Source organism: Copadichromis virginalis, linkage group LG7 (assembly GCF_057382275.1).
Source record: "Copadichromis virginalis isolate Kocher_CV1m ecotype Utaka linkage group LG7, C_Virginalis_male_GT1.1, whole genome shotgun sequence".
Classification (NCBI taxonomy): Eukaryota; Metazoa; Chordata; class Actinopteri; order Cichliformes; family Cichlidae; genus Copadichromis; species Copadichromis virginalis.
The window spans coordinates 27,123,982-27,148,445 of record NC_140624.1 but is presented as its reverse complement, the minus strand read 5'-3'; the positions used below and the strand labels follow the sequence as shown (position 1 = coordinate 27,148,445).

The 24,464-nt window shown below is 39.2% G+C and overlaps 1 protein-coding gene across 3 annotated transcripts; it reads left to right on the top strand.

Annotated features, from left to right (window-relative positions):
• Nucleotides 1–130: 130 nt before the first annotated feature.
• ric8a (RIC8 guanine nucleotide exchange factor A) lies at nt 131–23,420 on the top strand. Of its 3 annotated transcripts, none has more exons than XM_085462791.1 (16): nt 131–195; nt 1,518–1,789; nt 5,911–5,958; nt 6,206–6,223; nt 9,550–9,763; nt 11,561–11,712; nt 11,814–11,894; nt 12,394–12,493; nt 12,813–13,000; nt 13,127–13,221; nt 13,313–13,463; nt 13,764–13,859; nt 13,955–14,099; nt 16,414–16,558; nt 18,000–18,119; nt 19,705–23,420. In XM_085462791.1, exons 2-16 carry the CDS (start codon nt 1,697–1,699, stop codon nt 19,844–19,846), a joined length of 1,788 nt encoding a protein of 595 aa, XP_085318917.1. In that variant the 5' UTR covers nt 131–195; nt 1,518–1,696; the 3' UTR covers nt 19,847–23,420. The 3 variants fall into 3 exon arrangements, with proteins under 3 accessions (XP_085318917.1, XP_085318920.1, XP_085318919.1); XM_085462793.1 differs by lacking the exon at nt 131–195 and adding an exon at nt 412–544; XM_085462794.1 differs by lacking the exon at nt 6,206–6,223.
• The last annotated feature ends 1,044 nt before the right edge of the window (nt 23,421–24,464 follow it).

Here is a 24,464-nt window from a genome sequence, read left to right as displayed (position 1 = left end):
AAGCGTTTAAAACTGTTTCTAACAGGCGCGAAAATGTAGACCTTCGGAGAGCACTTTTCAAGATGGCGGTTCCGTCAACTTCATCGACCCCTTCCCCCACTCCAGCTGCAATGTTTGTCAATCAAACGATTTCCGCAAAACTATTGGTTGCGAATCCTGTCGCTCAAACAAGGTCGTGAGCTTTTATTGGACAAGGTGCGTGCCTCGTCAAGACGTCATTTACACAGAGTATATGTATACTGTGCCGGAAGAACGGGGTTTATACCGTTTATCAAATTTTAAGCAAAACAGTTAGACTCATGTGGTAACACAACAAATTGAAGGTTTAATGTAGTGTAATTCATCTACTTGATAACTGTATTTTGGTTAACTACGGGTAACATAAAACCTTCACCCCGCACGCGCGTTTGCTTTGAATTTTAAATCGAGCACACTAAGTAGCCTACACGCACGCCCACGTCTCGTTCGAGAAACGCCCAGTTGATGGCGGTAGTGTAAAGAGCGCAGACCCTCGTTACCTAAAGCGAACGTGTTTATCTTTTAGGTATGTGTTAGTGTAATTTTATTTACATGGCGACAGTTAACAACAACAGTAACCTCAAAACGCTTTATGATGTCAGTTTAAATAGTATATCAGAGAATGGCATATGAGCAGCACTTGATAATGTGCTATTATTGTGTATTATTAAATTGAATTATCAGTAAAAAAGAAGATTCTGCTCAACTTTCAATTCACTGGACTGGCTACTGCCACATTAGTGAGGACTGTGGAACAGCTCAGAGTCGGTTTGATATGAATTTTTTTTTCTCACATGTTTGCACTGACTTGCTCACTATCGCTCAGGTTACCGATTGGAAAATCTTGCACACAAAGGCCGTTTGTCTTTTTAAAGGATAATCGAAACTTTTGGGCTTTCTAAAATGGCATCAGTGATACATCAATTCAAAATACAATGTATGTGGAATTCATTCTCAGTTGTTTTGTGGCTTCAAAAAGGTCTACATTATTAAAGCACTGCAAATTCTTCAATTTCACTGCTCATGTATAGAATAATAATAAATATCACTATTTTATTTTCACTTCTTTCTTTCTATTCTTTTTATTGAAACGCCACTATGGGGACACCCAACAGTGTCATTGATGGCTTACTTTATGTTGCAATTAATTGCAACAATTTTGAGCCAGCACATTGAGCTTCGATATGATGAAAGGATAGTTACTGAACGATGTTTCAGTCTCACCGACCCGCATTTGTCTAACGTGTGCCGCACTTCACAGTTTCACTTCAAGCTGAATTCTCTGCCTCCAATACTGCTTTTAGAAACTCTGATGAACACCACAAGCAGCCCGCAGTCTGAGAGAGGAGCGTTCTTTTACAGTCGTTAGACTTTGCATATATAGTGATGTCTAATGTTGCTCGTTTCTTGTGGTCCACATCCTCACTTGTCTTTTCCATTTACAAAAAAATAATCACAAATTTTATTTCTCCCGTCTTTTCTTGGGACTCTAAACGCAGCACTTGGCTGGCACAAATCCCCGTTCGCTAATCGCTTCTCATCAGATCGTCGGGATTCAGACGTCATGCTTTCATCCGTCAGAGGTAACGGAGCATAACGTGAATCCGCAGTCCGGGGAACAAACATACAGACATCCTCATCATCATCATCATCAGCAGCAGCAGCAGCTAGCTCAGTGATGATGAACATGGATTTAAGTGCCGTTATAGAGGAGATGGAGACGGGCGACCAAGACTCGGCTCTGACGGCTTTACAGAGCTACAACAAGCAGGTAAACACCAGCCCTCCAACATCGGGAGGAATCAGTGCGTTGTAGAACAGCTGTTTGAGTTTATGAAACGCTTTCCATTCAGAAGATGATCCTGAAATAATTGCCAAATCAGAACTGCCTTCAAAAGTAGAACCTTTACTATAGAGTTGAGCCTGACACAGTTTGAATTGCAGGCAAGTCAGTTTCATAATGTGGTAGAAAATCAGAAAGAAATGTAAAAAGAAAAGAGAGAAATATTTGTTGAAAATAATTATTTTTAATTAATGTGAGCCACTGATCGTAAAAATGGAAATGGGAAATGCAAGTTAGTTTTGTCACAAATATCTACATCCATTGCATCCATTTTCTGCCACTAATCCAGGTTTGTGTCACTAGGCCAGCAGTCTAAGAAAAAAAAGCCCAGACGTCCCTCTCCTCAGCCAGCCACAGTTTTCCAGGGGGTCACCAAAGCCTTCCTTAGCCAGTCAAGGCATATAATCTCTCCAGAATTTCCAGGGTGTTTGTTCTGAGATTAAATCCTAATTTCTTGCAGAATCTGACATGTACGTATGTCGTAACTCAAGCCATCTAGAGAGGTTTCTCTGTGCTCTTTCAGTTTTTCTAACATGTGTGATTTCCTTGTAACTCTGATACACCTTGGAAAGGAGTCAGTGTCAGGACACTGAAGAGTAATGGGAAAGAGCACTGTGGGAGTTTTGAAATTAATGTAATTAATGGATTCATCGCTTAGATACAGAGAAAAAAAGAGGACAGAGAAGCAGAAGCAGTTACTCGAAGATAATGAGATCATGTTTAAGATCAGTGCTGAGGTACATCCAGTAAAATGTCAAAGATTTCAGCTGCAATGTTTAGTGATATTACAGATATTTTATTTCCATTTTAAATTCAAGCTTATCATAACACATTATACTACTTCCCTTAAACCATAAGCTTACTCTAAGACTGATGATATTAATTCATATTTTATCTATAACTCTCAGGATTATCATTACTTTTTAGATGAGTTATTTTAGGTAACTACTTTGTACTCTACGTACATTATTAAGTTAGAGCTCTGGTGTTGGACCAAGGACACTTGGACTCTGGCTCTTGAGGCCTGGAGTTCCCTACCACTGTTCTAAGATATAGTGTTTTGTTAGCCTCTAATTGTATGGAAGCACAAAAAGAGTACAAGCTAAAGGACCTAAAGTACATACAGTCATAGCTCAGTGTGTACTGTTCAGTGTAATTAATTTATAACATAGCTTTTCCAAACATCCTAGTTTTTATTTGACATGCTTACATTATTTTACTTTGCACACTGATCAATCCCAGCCCATTCTTCTTTGGCAAATCTGTCAGGCTCTCCAGATTTGTTTGTTGGCATGGTCTTTGGTCTTCAGGTCACCCCACTGATTTTTCAATGGGATTGGACTGAACAGGTGGACTGATTCATGTGCTTTTCTATTCTCCCAGAGCACTCAATGCTTTACACAACATGCCTTATTCACCCATTCACACCTATCAGTAGATGACCCACTCTACCTCCTGAGCTACAGCCACTCTGATTTACCACTGAGGGCTTGAATTCCTGAGTCAATGTTCACTTTGGTCTTCTGGAGATTGTTCTTCACCAAGAGTGATGCATGTTTGGGGTTGTTGTCATGCTGGAAGATAAAACAATGACCCAGAACCAATTTTGCTGCTGAATACTTCTTTCAAAATCTTCAAATATCCTTCTTTCTTCATGATTCCTCCTGCCTTCGTAACATTCCTAGGTCCAGACGAACTGATGCATCCCCAAAGAATGATACTTCCACCACTGCGTGTTCTTTGGGTTCTGAATTGTGTACAACCTCACCCTTATTTCTCCAAACATAAGCAGCATCTTTATGGCAAAGAGCTCTACTTTAGTCTCATCTGACCAAAAGGCACACCTTCAGATGCATAATCTTTCTCCAGGTTGTCCTTAGCATACATCAGTCTGGCTTGAAGTTGACACTTCTGCAGAAGTGGAGTTTTTCTTAGTTTGCAGTCTCACAGTCCGTGAGATGGTCTCCTTTGATACTACAATTCATGATTTTGGTCAATCACTCACCAGTGCTTTGAAAGTTGTTCTGTGGTTTTTAAAAAACATTTCTCACTAGCTTTGTTTCCAGAGTCTTTGAAATCTTTTGCTTCCTACCTCTGCAAAACTTGCTCTGTACTGTGCAGCTCTCTTTAAATTTCTTTATGATACTTGTCAGTCCAGTTCTTTATCCTTGGAAATACTGTAATAACTTTGTATATCTATCTCCTGCTGTTTCAGTGTCAACAAGTATACACTAATTTCTTTTGTTTTTGGCACAATGGTTGTGAACGTTCAAACCCTAGCTGAAGTTTTTAGATAACCCTCAGTTTTAACTTGATTCTATTAATTTTGAGCATTACAGAGTCAAAGCACATCATGTATATGTTCGTGTGTGTGTGTGTGTGTGTGTGTGTGTGTGTGTGTATATATATATATATATATATATATATATATATATATATATATATATATATATATATGTATACATATATATATGCAGACTACAGTGGCTTCCAGCTTGATGTCAGCTCTCCTGAGCCAGCTGAAGCTAACCACACTGTCACAAACACAAGAGTATCAGTGTTACCATGTAACTGAGCTTGGTGTCTATCCAGGTCAGTTAATGTTAGAAATGATAGTTGGAACTACATGTTATATGTATATGAAGTCGCATGAGTTTTGTTACATTCTGCAAACCCCAGGTGCACCATGCTTCATGGCTTCCTCAGCACGGAGACTGTGTAGGAGTTAATCTCAAAGGCAATAGGATTAGATTTTCTTATACACAAATAGATTTAGCTACAGGCCAGTTAAATCCTACTTCACCAAAGAGCTCGTACAGATCAGAAGCTTAGTGGTTGTTACAGGACACTGCCATATTTTGAGTTGTAGACTGGAGTTAGTCTGCTCTAGTTTTCCAGCCTTCTGGGAGTTGTGGGAATTTGCATTAACATAAATATTAGTAGGGGCACATTAATGAAATAATGGGTATAACTTATGTTTATTTTCCTTAATTCAGAACTCGGTATTTGAATTAAGTGAATGATGTGGATTAATTTTTAGTAAATGGTCAGACTACTTCAGCATGTGTGATGGACATGTTTCTTTTGATGTCAGCATCAAAAGACAGCTACAGTGAGGCTCAGCTTATCTGGTACTGAGGCTATTTGTATATAAACGAACAACATCTGAAAGGAAGTTGCTCACGTTCTCATTTGTAATCTGTGATAATTGTGTAAATCCAGACAACAAGTCAATAGAAAGGACCTTTGTAACTTTGTAACTGAAGATGCTTCTTTGATGAGAGGTGTCTTTACCAACTGAAGTCGATCTGCCTATTTTTTTCAAGCATTTAAGACTACCATGACCTGAATGACTGAGGAGCTACACAGAGATATGACACACTGGAGAGATGTCTTTTGGAAGGCTTACGCATGCATTAATGTTCTGCATGCATTGATGGATGGATGATTGCATGCTCTTTTTGTAATTTGAAGCCTATCTTCAATTAAAATATCTAAGAAAAAATATGATTACTAACATTAGAAAACTCTCATACAGAAAACGGTGTTCATTAAGATTCAGATAATGAAACGACCCAGAGGTTCAGTCAGAGTTCCTTTATAATACACCGGGGACTGGCTTTCTCAGGTGTGCTGAAATTGGGTCAGCTCCACCTACTAGATACCTGAAAGCAACAAGAAAACAAGGCCAGCACACTGGCTGTCACATATTTCAAATGATGTGATGTGGATCATTTTTACATTTTTGCTTCTTTATTTTTTCTCTCTACTTTGTATTATGATTATTCGGTTCATTTCTGTTGATATATTGCCAGTTCAAAACAAAAATTAACTCAAGTCACTTTACATTGCAAGATCAAGATTAAACAATATTAGAAGACCCTAAGACATATCTTCTTAGTTGTAGCTGAGCGATGTACATAGGAGAATGGATGGCTCGATTACTGCAAACACAACGACTTATTGGTACAAATAACATAACACAAACTTGTCTGCTTCTTCTATCCACTGACTCCCTTTTTTGTGCTTTGTACTTCTCTTTTCTTCAGATGAACCAGTGCTTTACATTCAACAGGGATGAGCAGAAGGACAGAGAGGTATTTATAACATTTCCTATTTATACACATAGGGCAAATAATTAATTGATCCCCTGCTGAACTTATCAGTTCAGCAGGGGATCATCTGGATCGAAATACTTCAGCTTGTCCTTTCCAGTCTGTTTACATTTTTTAAATGTTCTGTGTAATTCAGTTTCATCTGAAAAAAAAATTGGCTAAGGATTAATCATTTCTTTGGATGTACCAACATGCTTTATGCTTTCCTTTGTATACTCGCCTGTTTTAGGAAGGAAAGTTACAAAAGGTATGAATAACCAATGAACACCATGTTGTGCTCTTCCATTAGAAACCTAGAACCCACAATTTATCTTCAACTTGTGACTCTTTCTGGATGGGGTCCTGTTAAGAATTCATTATAGGATATAAATAATTCATGAGATGAAAATGACAGTGGGAGTGATTTACTTCTCGGGGATTATCAAATGCTTGTAAGGATCTGTGTGTTTAACCAGAGGAAAAGTAATGATCTGCTCTTAAATGGCAGTGATTGGCCAGCTGTGAATAGATTACATCCCATAATTGTGAAGGTGATAGGGTCGCTCTTGTTACGTCAGTTGAAGGTTCATAAACACTGGCCTAACAAAATGCTGTCAGATTTGGACAGTATTCACTGCTCTTTGATTTCTCAAGGTAACTGTGACTGAAGTCATTGTGTTTCATCTATGATCTGTACACACTGTTTGCTGGTGTCGGGGAGGCTGAGGGAGTTGCAGCTTGTTTCAGTGTTCAAAAGACAGGGAGAGCTGGAGATTCAGTCAAAGTGGCTTTATAATGCAAGGGGACTGGCCTTCTCAGGTGTGCTGCATCTATAATTGGGTCAGCTCCACCTACCAGATACCGGAAAGAGACAGGCAACAAGAAACCAAAAAAACAAGGCGAGCTCACTGGCTGTCACAGGTACATTACTGAAGGGGCACACACTTTGTGTCCAAACCAGTATGTACATTGTAATAAATATTTCCAGAATTATTTGCCAGACAAGATAAGCTAAAATGCTAAATGTGATTTTCTATAGATTGTTTGCCAAAGTTACAAAGAAACATATTCTTGTTTGTTTGCTGCTGTTCACAATCAAAACATCAGTGCTTCCACCATACTGTTTCAGGAGAGCCAGACCTCATAATATGTACATGTATATACACAATTTTAATAAAACTTTTAATTTGAAATGTGGTTTAGTTTATTACAAGTTCTTCAGCTGTTCCTCAGCTGGATCCATGATACCATATACCAATATATAAGGTAAGCAACTTGTTGTAAAACACTTAAAAATGAGTAACATGTCAAAGAAAACCCAACAAACCACCCAAACCCTGATGGTATTACTCCATCATTTAAGCCAGTTTACCTTCCTGTCAAATGAGAGCTGCAGACTAGTCACAGACTGTTAGTGTTTTTTTCCATCTCTGACTCGACTACTTAACACAATAACACCTACAGCACATACAGAAATAAATACAAACAGAATCCAAGTGGAAGGCTCACAGTCTGTTATTTTAGCATAGCAGTCATTTTTAATTTAAGGTACAAACATGCCGGATTCATTTTTCAACCCTGAAGGCTGCTGTTTCCTCAGCTCACACACGTCTGGTGAAAATTTGTTGGAAATTTCTTACACGTACTGAACTATTTATAACAGAATTCTTGGGAATGGGGATTTTTATCTGTCTGCCAAATAAATCTGTCTGGCAATTAATATTAAGATTATTGGCACTAGTGCTCGACAGGGGATGAATCACACGGCCTTTTCCCTGCAGTAAGCTCAGGATAAACAGAATAGGAAATGGAAAACCAGCTCTTATAGGTTGATTCTGTTGTAAAATGAATAGTTAAATGTTTACCTGTTCTAACATTTCCTTAGCGTTATATTAGAATACTCGAGTAGGTGATATATTATATAATGTTGGAGTAAATCCAGGATAAATTGTGGGTTTTTGTCAGTAGATGTAAACACACTTAATCAGTTCAAAGGTTTAAAGAAAACTACAAATAGGTGTGAGATCACAATGGCAATAGTTTAATGGAATCCAATGGGAATTATGAAATGAAGACCTTTGATTTATTCATTTGCTTGAACACTAATCATGCTGGCATATTAGTTTTGATTGTAAGAAGATATTCTGATGATACATAACACAAGAACAAAAACTAATGAGAAAGAAGCAGTTCTGAAGATTAGAAAAAAGAAATCTGGTTTATCATTAAGTATATTGCTGCAAATTCATTCATGGCCTAAACCTCATACAGTTTATTCAGTATTGATGAAAGTCAATCTTTGAACTGATTAAGGTGAATAGCTGAGAAGATAGAACATTAGAACATTTATTGATTAGTTTTATTGTGATTTTGTATCTAATACACCTGCAATTCATTCAGAAAGCAGTAAATATCTAAAAATGTACTTAAACAAACCAATATTTCTGCATTTAGCAGCTTTATCCTTTAAAAAAGCATCTGAAAATGTTTTTAAACAGTATGATTTAGATTCTGTTTGAGAAAATGTATCTGGTTTTGGAAACCACACTGTTTTCCAAAGTGTTTTCCTCTCTGATAAATAGAAGAACAGTTTTATTCCTATAAAAGGAAGCATTTCATCCAGTAGGAAACAGACCCAAACAGAAACTGTAGTTGATTGTTAAGGTGGAAAAGAAAGGTGAGTTTGTTCAGTGCTAAAGGTTTAGGTTTATTTAAGGTGAAGCTAAAGTTCTATTGCATGGCTTCTTTATCCAATAATCATGTGCCCACGCTAAGCATACACCTACTTGAAGGTCTGCTAAGCTGTCCTGCTTGTAGATGTGCATGACAGCTTAGGAAACTTTTTAGCAACCTTTGTAGCTCCTTGCTTTCGGTCACTACAATGTGGGGCTTTTTATCAAGGAAACCCCTTGACATTGGACCGTTATCATTAGCACTACAAATACTTTGTCACTATCGGTAAGACTGCTGTTTAGTATGTAGTGTTTTTCATGTTTCAGTTTTCAATGTACAGTTTCATCTGTTGTGTTACCCATCCTCAGTAAGAAACAGCAATCATTTGTTCACCACTGGCTGTAGGTCGAACTCACTGATCTGTTATTTTCTGTAACACATTTCACTTTGTTGGCAGTCTTAAGACGGTCATGATTTCATTACAATTAGTCAGAAAATGATCTTAAAAACAGAAGCGTTATACTGCAAATGGATCAAAAATCAGTTCTAACATTGCCTGACTTAACATGTGTGATGGACATTCATTCAGACTGAGGTCAGAAGCTGCAGATATAGCTGTCAGATTTGGTGTTTCATTTTTCAACAGTTTAAAATGTAAATCTGCCCATTTAAATAAATGTATGTGTCTATTTGCACAAGAAAGGAAGGTGTACTCTGTTGATGAACATCAATAGCCTACAGTCTAATACAATTTCTGTTCTGTTTCTACTGTTCCTCCATGAATACATACACACACACACACACACACACACACACACACACACACACACACATATATATATATATATATATATATATATATATATATATATATATATATATATACATACATACATACATACATGTATATGTGCAACGCAGCATCTGGGGGAGTTAGTGCTCGGTTTCCTGGACCGGGAGTTGCAGCCTTCCTGTCTGCTGGCCTGTCTGGAAACGGTTCGAATCCTGTCCAGAGATAAAAATTGCCTGGACCCATTCACCAACCAATTCGCCATGTCCACTCTTGCCCGCTATGCTAGCATTGCTGTGGACAGTGCTACCACACCTGCCCACAGCCAGTCAGTGGATGGCCAAGGTAATTAATATTGCTAGGTATCAATCCTTTTTTTTTTTTGCATCATCTTTCCAGAGCAAGAAAGGATTGTATTTTAGGTTTTGAGAATTCAAAGATGTAATTCCAAATATATTGTTATGAAGACTTGTTTTGATTTTGAAGATCTAACAGTTAAATTCCATTTTCACTCTCAGTTTCATCAGTTCAGAAACATAGACTTTACTTAGGAAACCTACGTAGGTATAACAAATACTGTTCCTGAATTAGCTTTTTGTGACAGTTCTGTCAAGGCTCTCATCCTTGTTGCTTGCATATTCTACCACCTTTTTTGCCATCAACTTTCCATGAATATGCTTCAACACAGACAGTATATGAACAGACAGACCCTCTGTAGCTTAGGGGCCTCAGTCACACAAGAGGACAAATAGATTGGCACCTCTGTGCAACCACAAAAAACTGATGGTTAGTGAGTGAATTTTTTTGCGATTGCACAGGTTACCTGGTGGGAGGCAATGTGTCTCAGTTTGACTCAGACTGACTGCAGTCATTCTCAGACAGATTGGTCCATCATTATTTTCTCCAAGTGAGGAGACAATGTAGAAGCCCCACATTGAGCAGAGCAGGTTCAGCTCTCAGGCACTCACAATCAAATGCAACAGTACAGTTTAACATGGCAGAATTAGATCCCCCAGCCATGTAGCCTTATTTGGTGAGCTGTACCACTTCCAGATTGTGATGTGAAAGAATCTAAAAACTCAGGAGGGTTAAAGACAGAAATAATAGTTAATTAATAGTTAGTTAACTAGTTGTTTAGTACATTCGTAAGAAAACGACATGCAGGATGTGCAGAGTGTTGATGAGGAGACACTAAAATGCAGATACTAAGAGGTAGGATAACAAAAGGTTAGGTGTTTATTAGGCCAGTTATACTGTTTAACTAGTAATTTACTCAACTATTATTCTAAACTGAATGTTTCATGAGCTATCCCAGCTCATGAAAATCAGAGGTCATGGGACCCATCCCAGCTGGCACAGTGCGAGCTTTTTGAATTAAATAATAAAAAACTTTTTTGAGATGTATTTTATTGAGATGTATTATGCACAAAAGAAATCCAGTTCTTTGTCCCCTAAACGTTGTATACTGTCACGGTTAGCAGGGCAAACCGTGTGGAATTATTAAAGGACCCAAGATGCAGGCATTACTGAAGTGAGGGAGCTTTATTAATGGAGAGTGAACATACAAAAAGGCGAGGGGGCTGAAAACAGAACTGAGAAAACATAAACTCGGAAAACTAAGCAAAAACAAACCTTGAAACAGAGATGCAGGAAGACACAGAAAATGATGCAGGATGATGCAGGGAAAGAACACAGAATGACGGATGGAAATAATGCAGATGAACCAGCAATGCACACGAGAAACAGGAGGGAGACACGGCTGGGAGTAATTGGACATAACGAGACAAGAGGAAGTGAAACTAGAAACACTGACGAGAGACACAGACCTACAAAATAAAAAAAGAACTCACACATGCAAAGACACAGACTAAGAAACACGGACTTGACACAGGGGCATACACAGGCAGAAATGACTAGACATTAACTGAGGAAGAACAGAACCAAAAACCAAAGAGCTAGAAAACCAGAACCAAAATACATCACAATAATAGAAAACACAAAACGCTGGGTCAAAAGACCCAGGATCATGACATATACTTTATAATCTTTCTCCTCCATCAATAAACATCATGGATTAGCTGAAGGGAGTTCATGTTGTTGGCAGACCAAGCTAAACAAAATTGCAAATCTTTCTTTTCTTAGAAGAGGATGCGGGAGGAGACGAGGAAGAGACGGGACTATGTAGTAAAGTGCTGAAAGAATCTTCCCCTCCTTCAGAAAATCCTGACCAGGAAATGATTGTTGAGGCACTCAAGTCCATCTGCAACATCCTGCTGCACAATGAGACAGGACAGGTCAGTCTGCTGTGCCTTGCATTCCTCAGATTAACACATTTTAATTGGTTGGTGATAATCTATAAAATCTGACTGGATTTCTGTCACTGGGTTGATGTCAGATGGTAGCAGCAGATCTGCAGCTGATTAAAGGTGTGGCAGAGAGATTGAAACAGTGTCATGATCCTACTTGGAACTATGAGGTATGACCATTACTCAGACAGATAGCTCTTTAATGTAGAATTATTTGTTGTGTTCACTGTAGAGTCAAACAAAAATGGCAGCACTGGGAATCAAAGAAAAAACACAGCACCATGAAGACACTATCAGAATAAACAGGAAGTAGCTGACAAGGGCCATGTTACACCAACACAGACTTAATGGGAAATACAGGGAAAGCACAAAAGCACAATAAGTAAAATGAAGCTTGAAGGCAAACTGAGGAAAGACACAGAGAAGCTCTAAAGCAGAGACTTAAAACATCAAGACCAAACCAGAGTAATCATGATGAGTCAAAATTTAGTCTCCAAACACAATCTCTGGGTCAGAGACCAAGCACTATGACAACTGTAATGAAAATGTTTCTTTAATGCATTTTTAAAGGAGTACTATAGCTGGCAGATGTAGTTTTTGAAGCGTATTTGTTACTGAATATTTGCTAGAATGCAACATATGCATTCAAAATAAGGTTTCTCTTCCCAGGTACGTTTCTTTGACTTGCGCCTAACCTTCCTGCTGACTGCCCTAAGAGTGGATGTCAGGGCACAGCTGGCTCAGGAGCTTCATGGTGTCAGCCTTCTAGGTGATTTGTTACCTTTTCCAAGGATGTTGTGTGATTGGTTTAGCTTTCTTTGTTTCTTTGTTGGATGAATATGGAAAAACAAATATGAGAGGTGGACCTTAGCCCAAAAGATGGAGTCAGATCTGAAGCTGACTAAAGTTCAAAAACCCATTCATTTTATTTTCATTTCATTAAAAAAAAAAAAAAAGGTTAAAAAACCCCCAAAACAAACAAACATTATCAGGAAAGCATCCAGATGAAGTAAATTTGGTAAAGACATGGTACAATTAAGCAAACCTAAAGAACCTGTTGATAACTTGTGTCTTGTCTGTAATTCAAGGAAACCACTTGGAAGCCACACTGGGTCTATGCTGCTCAGGGACCCTGGAGACAGCAAGAGCAGGTTTTGAAGGCATCCCGACCGAAGAGCTGCCCCCACTGAGCCGGCAGCAGACAGAACTAGCTATGGAGATACTGAAAATACTATTCAACATCACGTTTGACATAAACAGACGCAAAGTTGATGAGGTAACGAAGCAAATTAGATTCATTAGGAGAGAGTCACAAGATTTAAACATTTTGTTGTAAATTCAAAGAAAGATGAGAGTTCTCTTCATGACTGGTGAACAACTTGTGTCTGATGTATATGTGAAGGAAGAGGCAGCTGTGTACAGACATTTGGGAGCCATACTGAGGCACTGTCTAATGAGCCACGCTGATGGAGAGGAGCGGACTGAAGAGTTTCACAGGTGATTCTCTGTTCTCTGGTTACTTGATTTATATAGTCATTGCTCCCCTGTGACGCCACGCCCTTCATTCCTTTGTCCTTTCTTTTTTCAGCCATACTGTGAATTTACTAGGTAACCTCCCTCTGCCTTGTTTGGATGTATTATTGATGCCCAAGGTGCAGCAAGGTTCCATTGAATATATGGGTGTCAACATGGATGCTGTGAACACGCTGCTAAAATTCATGGAGAAAAGACTTGACCGGGTAAGACGAGCCACAAGTGCATGCTGTTGGTGGTTCATTACCTCTACAGTTAATATGAAATAAAAGCTGAGGTGCACTAAAGTATATCTAACATAAATTCATAACAAATTGCTATGTTGTTGACAAAGGCATGTTTACTACAAACCAGGCTGAGCGTGTCTCATTTGCTGCCCTCAGATCCACATTGTAGATCATTACATTTGAAAAGTCTTAAACCGGTTGTTTAAAATGTGCTCTAATAATCCACATTTTAGCTGCTTTCCTACAACTGACAAGTTTGCATGTCTGTCTGTCTCAAAGGGTCATAAGCTGAAGGAGACCCTTCTTCCATCACTGAACTTGTTGACCGAGAGTGCCCGTATCCACAGAGAGACCAGGAAGTTCCTCAGGTCAAAAGTCAGTTATTCATCTTACAGAGATTATCTCTGAACATTTTAGCTATTTTGATTGTTCTTGTATGTTTATATGTTTATGTGTGGGTTGTGTTTTAGGTGCTGCCACCACTACGTGATGTGAAAAACAGGCCAGAGGTGGGCAACACGCTGAGGAATAAAATAGTCCGCCTTATGACCCTCATTGACACTGACGTCAAGGACTGTGCGGCTGAATTCCTCTTTGTTCTCTGCAAAGAAAGTGGTGAGAGAGAGTGATGCAAAATCACTTTTTTGATGAGAGAGAAGCAATCACTAAGGTACAAAGGTGATGTTAAAGTCACTCCACCTTCTCTCCAGAAAAAAATAAGTTCACACTGAACCTTTAAAACCACAAATTCCTGAGTAGCTCCTCCTGAATACTGGAGTGAGTGTACTGGGTCATTTCATCTAAAATTAGTCAAATATGAGAAAAAAATTCAGTTAACTTTTTGTTGTGCACTAACTTTAGCAAATCTTTGATGATCAACATGTTCTGTCATGATAACCAAGAATGCATCAAAGCAAGTTTTCCCGTGAGCATGTTAAGCTTGTATATTTAATATAAATTAAGATAATTGGAAGAGTCATAGCCCGTCTGTGAGGATATGTGCAACAAGACAACTTTCTGCAGAGATCTGCCATGGCAAAGTATATACATGTAACTGTAATGATTAAACACCTTGCAGCAAGAACTAGCTTGCAACAAACATAATGTGATCACATCCTGACTACACAGAAACTCTTTGAAAGGTCCAGCTGAGCCGGCAACATTACTGACAACAGAGAAGGTTTATGGAACTTTTTAAACTAGCAAGACCGTCCCTGGAAACAGCTGTTTCAGTTCATCAAATCAAGCTGAAACCCACCAGGTTGTCTGCAAAGAAAATAAAACTACCTTTAAGATCGTGAATACGTTAAGAACTACGAGTTAATGCTAGTCAGTACCCAACACTGTTGGCATCTTATAATATTTCTAGATGTTAAGAACAAAGTCTTTGTTAAACAGTATTTTTTTGCTACATTTTCAACAATAGAAGGGACAGTTGCATGCCATCTGATGGAAACAGTGGAAACAGACAGAACGAGTACCCGACACTAACTAAATTTAAAAGATTCTCAAACAAAGGACTGAAGGCTCCAAATAGCTGTACATAAAAATGTTATATTGGAAGATTCTTTTAATACAGAGTAATCACAATTCAAGGATTCAAGAAGCTTTATTGTCATTCGCATCACATGTTTACATGAGGTGGAACGACATGATGTACACACGGTCCCAGAGCGAATAGAAACAGAATAACGAAGAAACGGAATTTTAAAAAAAGTAATAAATAAATAGTTGTTGTTTTTTAAACAAAACAGAATAACAAGTAATAGAATAACACGATAAATAATATGATAAATAGAGTGCAACAACCTGACTACCAGTATGGAGTATGGATATAGAATGTAGGTATAAATACTTTAGCAGCAAAAGGGCATGATGACCCGCATTGATAAAATGACAGTGTCAGTAAGTGTCAGTAGTGATTAAGGTGCTACAATATCAGTTCTTGTCCATTTATGCACTGAGAAGTCTCACAGCATCTGGAATGAAGCTGTTTCTCAGTCTGGTGGTTTTGCATTTAATGCTCCTCAGCCTCCTGCCTGAGGGGAGCTTGACGAAGAGTGTGTGTGCTGGGTGAGTGGGGTCCTTCATGATACAGGTGGCCCTCTTCCTGCATCTGGAGGTGTATACGTCTGTGATGGTTGGGAGGCTGCCTCCGACAACTCTCTGTGCAGCCTTCACCACCCTCTGTAGCACCCTACGTTTCTCAAGTAAAAGAAATGTAGGTAAAGGAAGACCTTCCATATTGCATAGTGTGTTTCACCCAATAAGATTATAAATCGTCTGAGGTATGAGACTGAGGCAGAACCCAAGTGCACTTCAGCTTGAGGTGGTGAACAGCTAGCCAGACATCCTCTTTCAGGATTCACTTTTTCACTCAGGGCCAAGTGGGTCTGGATTTTTTTTCACCCTTAATTATGAACACCTTCATTTAGAAACTGCATTTTGTGTTTCCTTGTCTTGTCTTTGTCTGCTATTTAAATTTGTTTGCTGATCTGAAACATTTAAATGTAACAAACATACGGGAAAACAGGAAGGGGACGAACATTTTTCGCACTGTTGTAAATATATAAAAAGTTTTGTTTCTAAAGACATTTTTAGGTGTAAAATTGATTTGGTTGCGTTTTTTAGTAGAAACTAAAGTTCATCCATAAAAATGTCACGTAGCTATTTCCTGTACTTATGAAGTTACGAGAATTCATAAATGCTGGAAAAATTAAGGTGACTTAAAAAGAGCCAACTTTGAACCTGCTCTGATAGACTTTGAAGGCCAGTTTTTATAGTATGAAGCATCTCTTCACTGGACATGCTTAGACAAAAAATATCAGCTTATTTTGAGGTCGTCAGGTGCATAAATGATCCTAATTTCATTGCTCTTTTTATTGTGCTAGAATGCTGCCATTTTAACAGTAATATGCTCTCTTTCAAGTTTCAAGGTTCATTAAGTATACTGGATATGGCAATGCTGCAGGCCTGCTGGCTGCCAGAGGACTGCTTAGAGGAGGTAAAGACCCTGGAATCTACTCCGAGGATGAGGACTCTGAGACAGAAGAGTACAGAGAGGCCAAAGCCCAGTCAGTACCAACAGAACACTATGTCAGCTCCTTATCAAAATTTCTACTTTGCATTTTTAACAACTTAAGGAGGATCATAAGTTGTAGCTGGAAATCGAAGGGGTGGGGGGGTGTATTGAATGTTGTCAGTGTGTGTGCATCACGGGGTGTATGCACACAGGGAATTCTGGAGGAAGTTGGATGAAGTGGTAGAGAGTGTCCCACGGGAGGGAGAGAGCGGTGATTAGAGCAGAATTCATTAGACATGCAGGTGAAGGGAACAGAATGTAGCTAGGCAACACCAGATTGTGGTCTGTAGTCTGTAGGATGACTATGAAATCAAGAAGAGGAAGTATGTGAAGAGAGAGGCGAGGATTAAATGATGGAAGCTGAATAAGGAAGAATATTACATAGAGTTCAGTGAAGAGTTGAAGCAGGCTCTGGGTGGTAGGGAAGAGTTATCAAATGACTGGGAAAGGACTGCTGAAGTGATGAGAGAAAGTGCCAACGATGTATTTGGTGTATCCTATGGACACAGAAAAGAGGACAATGAGACTTTGTGTTGTAATGAGGAAGTACAGGAAAGTATTCAAAGGAAGAGGTTGGCAAAGAAAAAGCAGGATAGTCAGGGAAGTGAAGAAAGTAAACAGGACATAAGATGAAATATATTTACAACTAAGTGATGACTATGAGTGGTGACTAGTGTTTGATGTGGCTGAGGATGTATAGGGATGTATGTATGTATCATTTATAATATGTTATAATATGGTGTTTGGTAAAGGTATAATACAAAACAAATGAAGAATAGAATAGGACAGAATAGCTTTTTAGTGATATTGTACATCCATCCATCCATCTATCTTCTTCCGCTTTATCCGGGGCTGGGTCGCGGGGGCAGCAGCCTAAGCAGAGAAGCCCAGACCTCCCTCTCCCCAGCCACCTCCTCTATCTTGTCCGGGGGAGCACCAAGGCTGGATCGTCTTTGGCTGCTGGTTAAGTCAATATTGTTTGGAGAGATATAAAACCTGCAGCTTCAGAATCGAGCGCAAAAAGGACGTAAACACAAAGCGCCCACCGACGCTTCAAAATCAGTGAGCTGTCGGCTTTCAGCCCCGACGGCGTGTCCGTGTCCGCGTACGTGCCGTCGTGTGAGAAAGGCGACATCTCACTGATTCGGATGCGTTGTGTCCGCGTTTTTGTGTTTACGTCTTTGTGCAGAATCCGTGTCCCTGCTCTGGTTGTAGAAATCTTGTGAGGTTTAACCTGAGATTCTGGCGTTCTGGGCAAAATAAATTTATGTTTTAATGAATCGATATCATGTTATCCAAGCCAAAATCGATTGTAATCGATAAATCAATAATCAAAACCCACCCCTACCTCAGCTGAATTCTTTTTACATCTTTGTTTGTTTGTTATGCACATTTAGCTTTTTTAAAGAAAATATATTTCTGTTTCCCTGCAGAATCAACCCAATAACAGGAGTTGTAGAAGAGGAGCAGCCCAATCCCATGGAAGGAATGACAGAAGAGCAAAAGGAATATGAAGCCATGAAATTGGTCCACATGTTTGACAAACTGTCAAGGTCACTAAAAGCACACACAGTCACACAAGTAACCTGCACTGGTCAAGTTGTTGTCTTCAACAGAAGCCTTTAATGCTATGGTGTAATATGTAAAAGTTCAGCCCTGAAATGCCTAAAAAGTACCAGGTTAATGTAATATATTTGGTTGAGATGAACACTTATATCTAAAATATGATTGTTGAGAATATTTTGCAGTAATCATTAATACCATCACAGTGAAATAAGTGTGAACATGTCACCGATTTTCTAAGTAAATATTTTACTAAAGGTGCTATTGACGTGAAATTTGCACCAGATGTTGGTAAAAACTCATCCAGTTCACACATGCAGAGAAACCAAACCATAGATGTCCATCAATTAAATTATGTGTGATAATGAGAAATGACACACGGAAAAAGTATTAAACACGTGAAGAAAAAGACGTGCAAAAAGGCATAGGAAGTCATGACACCAGCTGAAATTATCAGTAACTTGAAAGCAGTCCTGCCACTTAGTTCAAATTAGTCTCAACTGATGACTTATAAAAATGCCTCACTGGTTTATCATGATGGATAAACCAGTGAGCTCTCTCAAGACCTTTGCAACCTTATTGTTGTGAAACATACTGATGTCACTGGATACAGAAGAATTTTGAAACTACTGAAGGTTCCAGTGAGCGCTGCTGGTGCCAACATCGGGAAGTGGAAAGAACATAATTTTACCATAATCAGCCAGGTGTTCCCCACAGGATTTCAGACAGAGGCATGAAAACAATTATCAGAAGAGTTGTTCAAGAGCCATGGAGCATTTGTGGAGAGCTACAGAAAGACTTGGAATCAGCAGGTACAATTGTTTCAGAGAAAACAATCAGTAATGCACTCAACTGCCATGGCCTGTATGCATGCTCACCATGTAAGACTCCGCAGCTGAAGAGAAAGCATGTTGAAGTGCAGAAGAACATTTAGACAAGGCTGTTTAATACTGGGAGAAATTTGAGCTCTTTGGATGCCATAATACACACCATATCTGGAGGGCATAAAGCACTGCAGATATACTAACAGTGAAGTTTGAAGGTGGGAACAACATTGTGTAGCACTGGCACGCTTCACATAATTGAATCAAGGATAAATGGGAAAATGTACCAAGACATTCTTGATTTAAAAAAAACATCTTCCAGGATGATGAAGATGATGAAGGGCAGATGTTTCAGCAAGACAAAGATCCCAAACACTCAGCCAAGGAAACTTTCAATTTGCTTCAGAGAAAGGGAGAAAAAAGCTGCTAGAAATGCCCGAATCCAATTGAAGATCTATGGAAAGAACTAAGGCTCAGAGTTTATAGAAGGGGCCCACAGACTGTTTGTGTGGAAGAATGGGCCAAAATCACACCTGAGCAATACAGATGACTAGTTGCTCCACACTTGAAGATGTTATCATCATCAAAGGCTTTTGAACAGATTAAATAAATGTTAGGAAACGCGTTGAATACTTTTTCCATGTCCATAGCACCTTTAGAAATATATTTACTTAGAAAATAGCAATTTTTTTTCTAGTGCTTAGTTTACCCACTGTATATATTTATTTCTGTTGTAATACTTATCCTGCAGAAACCATTTAATACAGCCCATGCAGCTCGGTATGGATGGGACAATGACAGAGATGACTACAGAGGATCCCCATAAACTGACCAACAAGCCATTGCTCCAGTCAGAAGACCCTCCTAATTTAGACAGTGAGGATGAAAACTGAAGAAGGAAACGAATTCCATCCATGACAATCCTAAAAAAATCTGTGTCACTATTTAAGCGATTCATATATCATAAGTATAATTTTGTCGCATTTTGCCCAATTTAATTGGCGAGGAAAGAAAATGTTAATTTGTTTAGTAAATATCAGAAACCGGTACACAAGAAGCCACTTAAATGATCATAAACTCGAATACAGAATTCAGATAATTTTACAAGGATGATTATTTTAATAGGAATAGTTTTTTCATCCAAGATATTTATGTTCAATAAAATATAAAAATGTAATTACTAGGTTGTGTTATGAAGCACTTAACTGACAACAAGTGGAAGAGAAAATTCCTTAAACACTTTATATAAGGGAAAGATGTCAGGGGACAATGTAGCTAGCAAGCATCAGATGGTCGTTTGTATGGCTGTGGGCATGATCAAGAGGAAGTGAGTGAAGTCAGGGGAGAGGTTTAGGTGGTGGAAGCTGAAGAAGGAAGAATGATGTGCAGTGTTCAAGGCTGAGTTGATACAGGTGGTAGGAAGTGTTGCTACTTGACTGAGAAAGTACAGCTGTAGTGGTGAGGGAAACTGGCAGAAGGGTATTTGGAGAGATTGAGTTAGAAAAGATATGAAGCAGGTTTGGGTGAGTAAAGATAGTGATGGAAATGTAATGAAGAGAATGTGTTCAGGAAGGAGAAGCTCATCAATGAAGAAAATGAGAAAGGACAGAAGTCAGTTGGTGAATCAGGAAGTGTAAAGGATTAGAAAGGAGGAAGGAAAGGGCAGCTATGAAGAGGATGAAGCAACGTGCCTGTGGAGGTTTGGAGATGTCAGGGAGAGAGGGCAGTAGACTGTTTAACACGATCCTGGATAGTGGTAGGATGCCTGAGGGATGGACAAGTAGCATACAAGTCCTGATTTCAATAACAAGAGTAATGTGCAGAGCTGTCCTAAGTACAGATTGGTAAAGTTGATGCCACCATACCATGAAAATATGGAAGAGAGTTGTTGAAGCTAGGCTGAGAGGAGATGTGGCAGCAAGGACCAGTACAGCTTCATACAGAGAGCACTACAGATGCAATATTTTTTTCTTTAGAGTTTTGATGGAGAAGTATGGAGCAGGTAAGATGGAGCTGCACTGTGTGTTTGTGGCTCTGAAGAAAGCATAAGACGCAGTGTGAAGAGGCACACAGGAGTGGTAGGGAAGGTGTGCAGTATTAGTGTAAGATGGGTTCAAGGTGGGGATTGCATTAGGGATCTACAGTCCACAGAGGCCAGGCAGCAGTCTCTGTGGACTATGACATTATGAGAGAACAGAGAGCAGATGGAAGGTAACCTGAGATGTGGAGGTATGCTCTGGAGAGAGAGAGAGAGAGAGATTGCGAGGGAGACAAGTGATCCTGCAAGGAGCAGAGGTACTATAGGTAAATGAGTTTAAATAATTGGGATAAACACCCCACAGAGTATGAGAGGTGAAGAAGAGAGTCAAGGCAGGGTGGAGTGAGTGGAAATGAGTGTCAGGGGTGATTTGTGAGAGACACATGGCAGCAAGAGAGCAAGGTTTAGATGGTAAGGAGACCTCTTATGATATATGACTTGTAGAGGGTGGCACCTACTAAAAAAAGCAGGAGGTGCAGCTGTTTTCATTATCAGTGACCAGAACGGACAAGATCAGAAAAGAATACATCAGAGGGACAGCTTAGGTTGAGCTTTTGGAAACAAAGTAGGCTGAGATGGTGTGAGAGATGTTAAGGAGGAGAGTAGATATATTGGACAAAGGATGTATAATATGCTGCTGCCAGGCAGGAGGAAAAGACAGAGAGGAGAATCATGGATGTAGTGAAGGAGGACATGCAGAGGGTTGGTGTGCCAGAGGAGGATACTAAGTGAGAAGGAGGCAGATGGCGACTGTGATGATGTCAAAGTAGAGGAGCAGAGAAAAAGAAGGAATATGTGGGAAGCATATGAAATGAGGAATGATTGGATTCAAGTTATATGTAGGTTTTGCTGTTTTTTTAGGGATCAATTTTTTTAGGATACTGTATTTATCTTAGTCGGCTCCTAAATATCAAAGAATTATCTTCCTTCCTCTCAGAGATCTTCCTTCTTATTTGCACCAGGACCCATCTGAACCCATCACAATCAGTAGACTTTTGTATATGAAAAAAAGTGATGAAAAAAATGTTCAAATTATAAGTCTTCAAAATACATATAGATGGTTGGATGTTTTACTTCATTATTTTCCAGCTTTTTTGAGCCCTCATAAATACAAGATGCAGCCATAAATATATTTCTGAACGCTCATAAGTACAATAACTAGCCACATGAAACCTTCAGGGTTGAAAAACACAGATATCAGCTATACAGTCATTACAAGTTTGTTTCAACCAAACTGAAAACCTGCAGATTTCAGGCAAAGAAAATGTAACCATTGTCCAAATCAGAAATATTACTGTCATGACAACGCATGGTTCCCTGTAATAGTTCTGAATGTTTAGAATGAAGATGTCTATTTAGATTTCATAAAGCTGAAATTGTTTTGTTTTTTTCCTGACAAATACTGGGTTCCACATTGTGACTGTTGTTTACAGGGCACAGGGTAATTTTTTTCGAGTAGAGACATACTATCTGCAGTCTCGTCAAAGGCGCTTGCATGCGAATTCGCATGATAAGGTGGGGCCAGGTTTCACAATGAACACACCCGAAACTCTGGCTGATTGAGACCCACGCCCAGTCGGCGACTAGAGGATCATCAGGGGGCCCTTTTGTCCCTCTGTGGGGGGTCACTCCCACTAGGTTTATATCTGGGACTCTCCACCATTTGACCTTAGAACTGAAGAAGCTTCTCGGATGAGAGGTGAAACGTCTTCAAGCAACTTAAAGAAGTCCAGACGCTTTTCTTTGCAAGCTCCTTTGACTACGATGACCTGGATGACTGAGAACCTTCACAGACATATCTGCAGTCTCATTCCCATCCACTGCTGACTTTCCCTGAGCCTGGCTCTGCTAGAACCTCTACATGTACAAAGGGTCCGTGATTTGTTGTAATTGATTTGTTGACGTTGTGAGGTCTCTTACAAGTGCAAAGAATTTGATATAAACTCAAAAGTATCACATATTTTCCAGAACCTCCATCCCAGTTAGTGCTACTCATGACAATCAAGAGACCTGTTGCAGAAAAACTGTCTTCATAATTAAAACTAGTCTCTCTTATTTGAAGTTGAACATTGTAGGAGATTTTTACAGAACGCTCTTGCTCTTTGTGAGGACACGATGTATCGGTTTTTTCTTTAGAGCAGTAGAATAGCAAAGTATGAAAGTAAAAGAGCAGCTGTTCAATTTTTGATGGTGGACTCAGCTATATAGCCCATTCTTTTTAATAATGTCCTCCAGATATTTTATTTTTAGACTTGAAATGAACTGCAGACATCATCCTATCAATTAAAAGTGAAATATTCTAATGCAGAGTGTAGTCTGAAACACTATATGTGTACTCCTTTCTATTGTTCTTGTATAGCTGATAATTTTATCGTGGACCGCAAACTACATTAAATGTGTTTAAATGACCAAAAGTTCTCACATCTTCATTCTCTTGTGGTTATTGTAATAATTTCAAGTAAAAAGAGAGAGGAGATAATTGAATTGACCGCTCAAGAAGATGGTGGAAGGGCTGCAAAGAGAGGGTGCAGATGATGCTGGGTGCCAACCTGGATGCATGTCTTCATGTGTCAGGCTCAAGCAGTGAGAGGCTCTGTGTGCTATACACAGTATAAAACTATGATTTCATCCAGGGTTCATCGTAACAAACAACACAACCAGTCTTTGTTCACTGTCAAGCAAACACTGATGTGCTGCTGATGTTTTTCTTTTATTTCTTCAGATGTTTTTGTTTCCTCGTTTGTCTTCTGCTTTTGTTCCAACAACTACAGATGAGGACAAAATTATTAGTTGCACTATGAAAATTTCAAAAGTATTTCCCAAGAGCTGTTAAACAGAGCATGGTATTTGTAACACAGCTTTTTCAAAAGTCTTATTATGGATGCTTACATTAGTCTAGAAACAAAACTGCCAGGGTCAAAATTATTAGCCCTCCTGATGCTAATAGTCAGTTTTGTATTGTTTTTGCTGGATAACAGTCTGCAGTCATTTGTTGTAGTTCTCAGCAAGTCTCACATGTCACCTGATCATTCTTCTTTGACAAATCGCCTCCAGGTTTGATGGTCTCCTGGCATGAACCTTGGTCTTCACTTCCCCCGACAGATTTTTCAATAGGGTTCAAATCAGGGCTTTGAGCAAGCCAGTCAATAATTCCCTTTGGTCTTCTGGAGATCGTTCTTCATCAGGAGGGATGCATGTTTTCATCATGCTGGCCAGAACCAGTTTTGTTGCTGACTGCTTGAGGTGTTTTTCAAATCTTCACATATCCTTCTTTCTTCATTAGCCCTTCTGCCTTCATAAGATTCCCAGTTCCAGATGAACTGATGCAGCCAAACGAATAATACCTCCACCACTGTGCTTCGCTGTGGGGACAATGTTCTTTGGGTTGTACCCCTCACCCTTCTTTCTCTGAACATAAGCAGCATCTTTATGGCCAATGAACTCTAGTTTAATCTCAAAAGAAAAAGAAACAC

Bases quoted from the DNA above. Each gene is read 5' to 3' on its own strand.
- ric8a (XM_085462791.1), top strand. From the start codon at position 1,697: ATGATGAACATGGATTTAAGTGCCGTTATAGAGGAGATGGAGACGGGC. The intron at 13,001-13,126 runs GTAACGAAGCAA...GTATATGTGAAG, and splicing joins ACAGACGCAAAGTTGATGAG to GAAGAGGCAGCTGTGTACAG. The intron at 13,222-13,312 runs GTGATTCTCTGT...TTCTTTTTTCAG, and splicing joins CGGACTGAAGAGTTTCACAG to CCATACTGTGAATTTACTAG.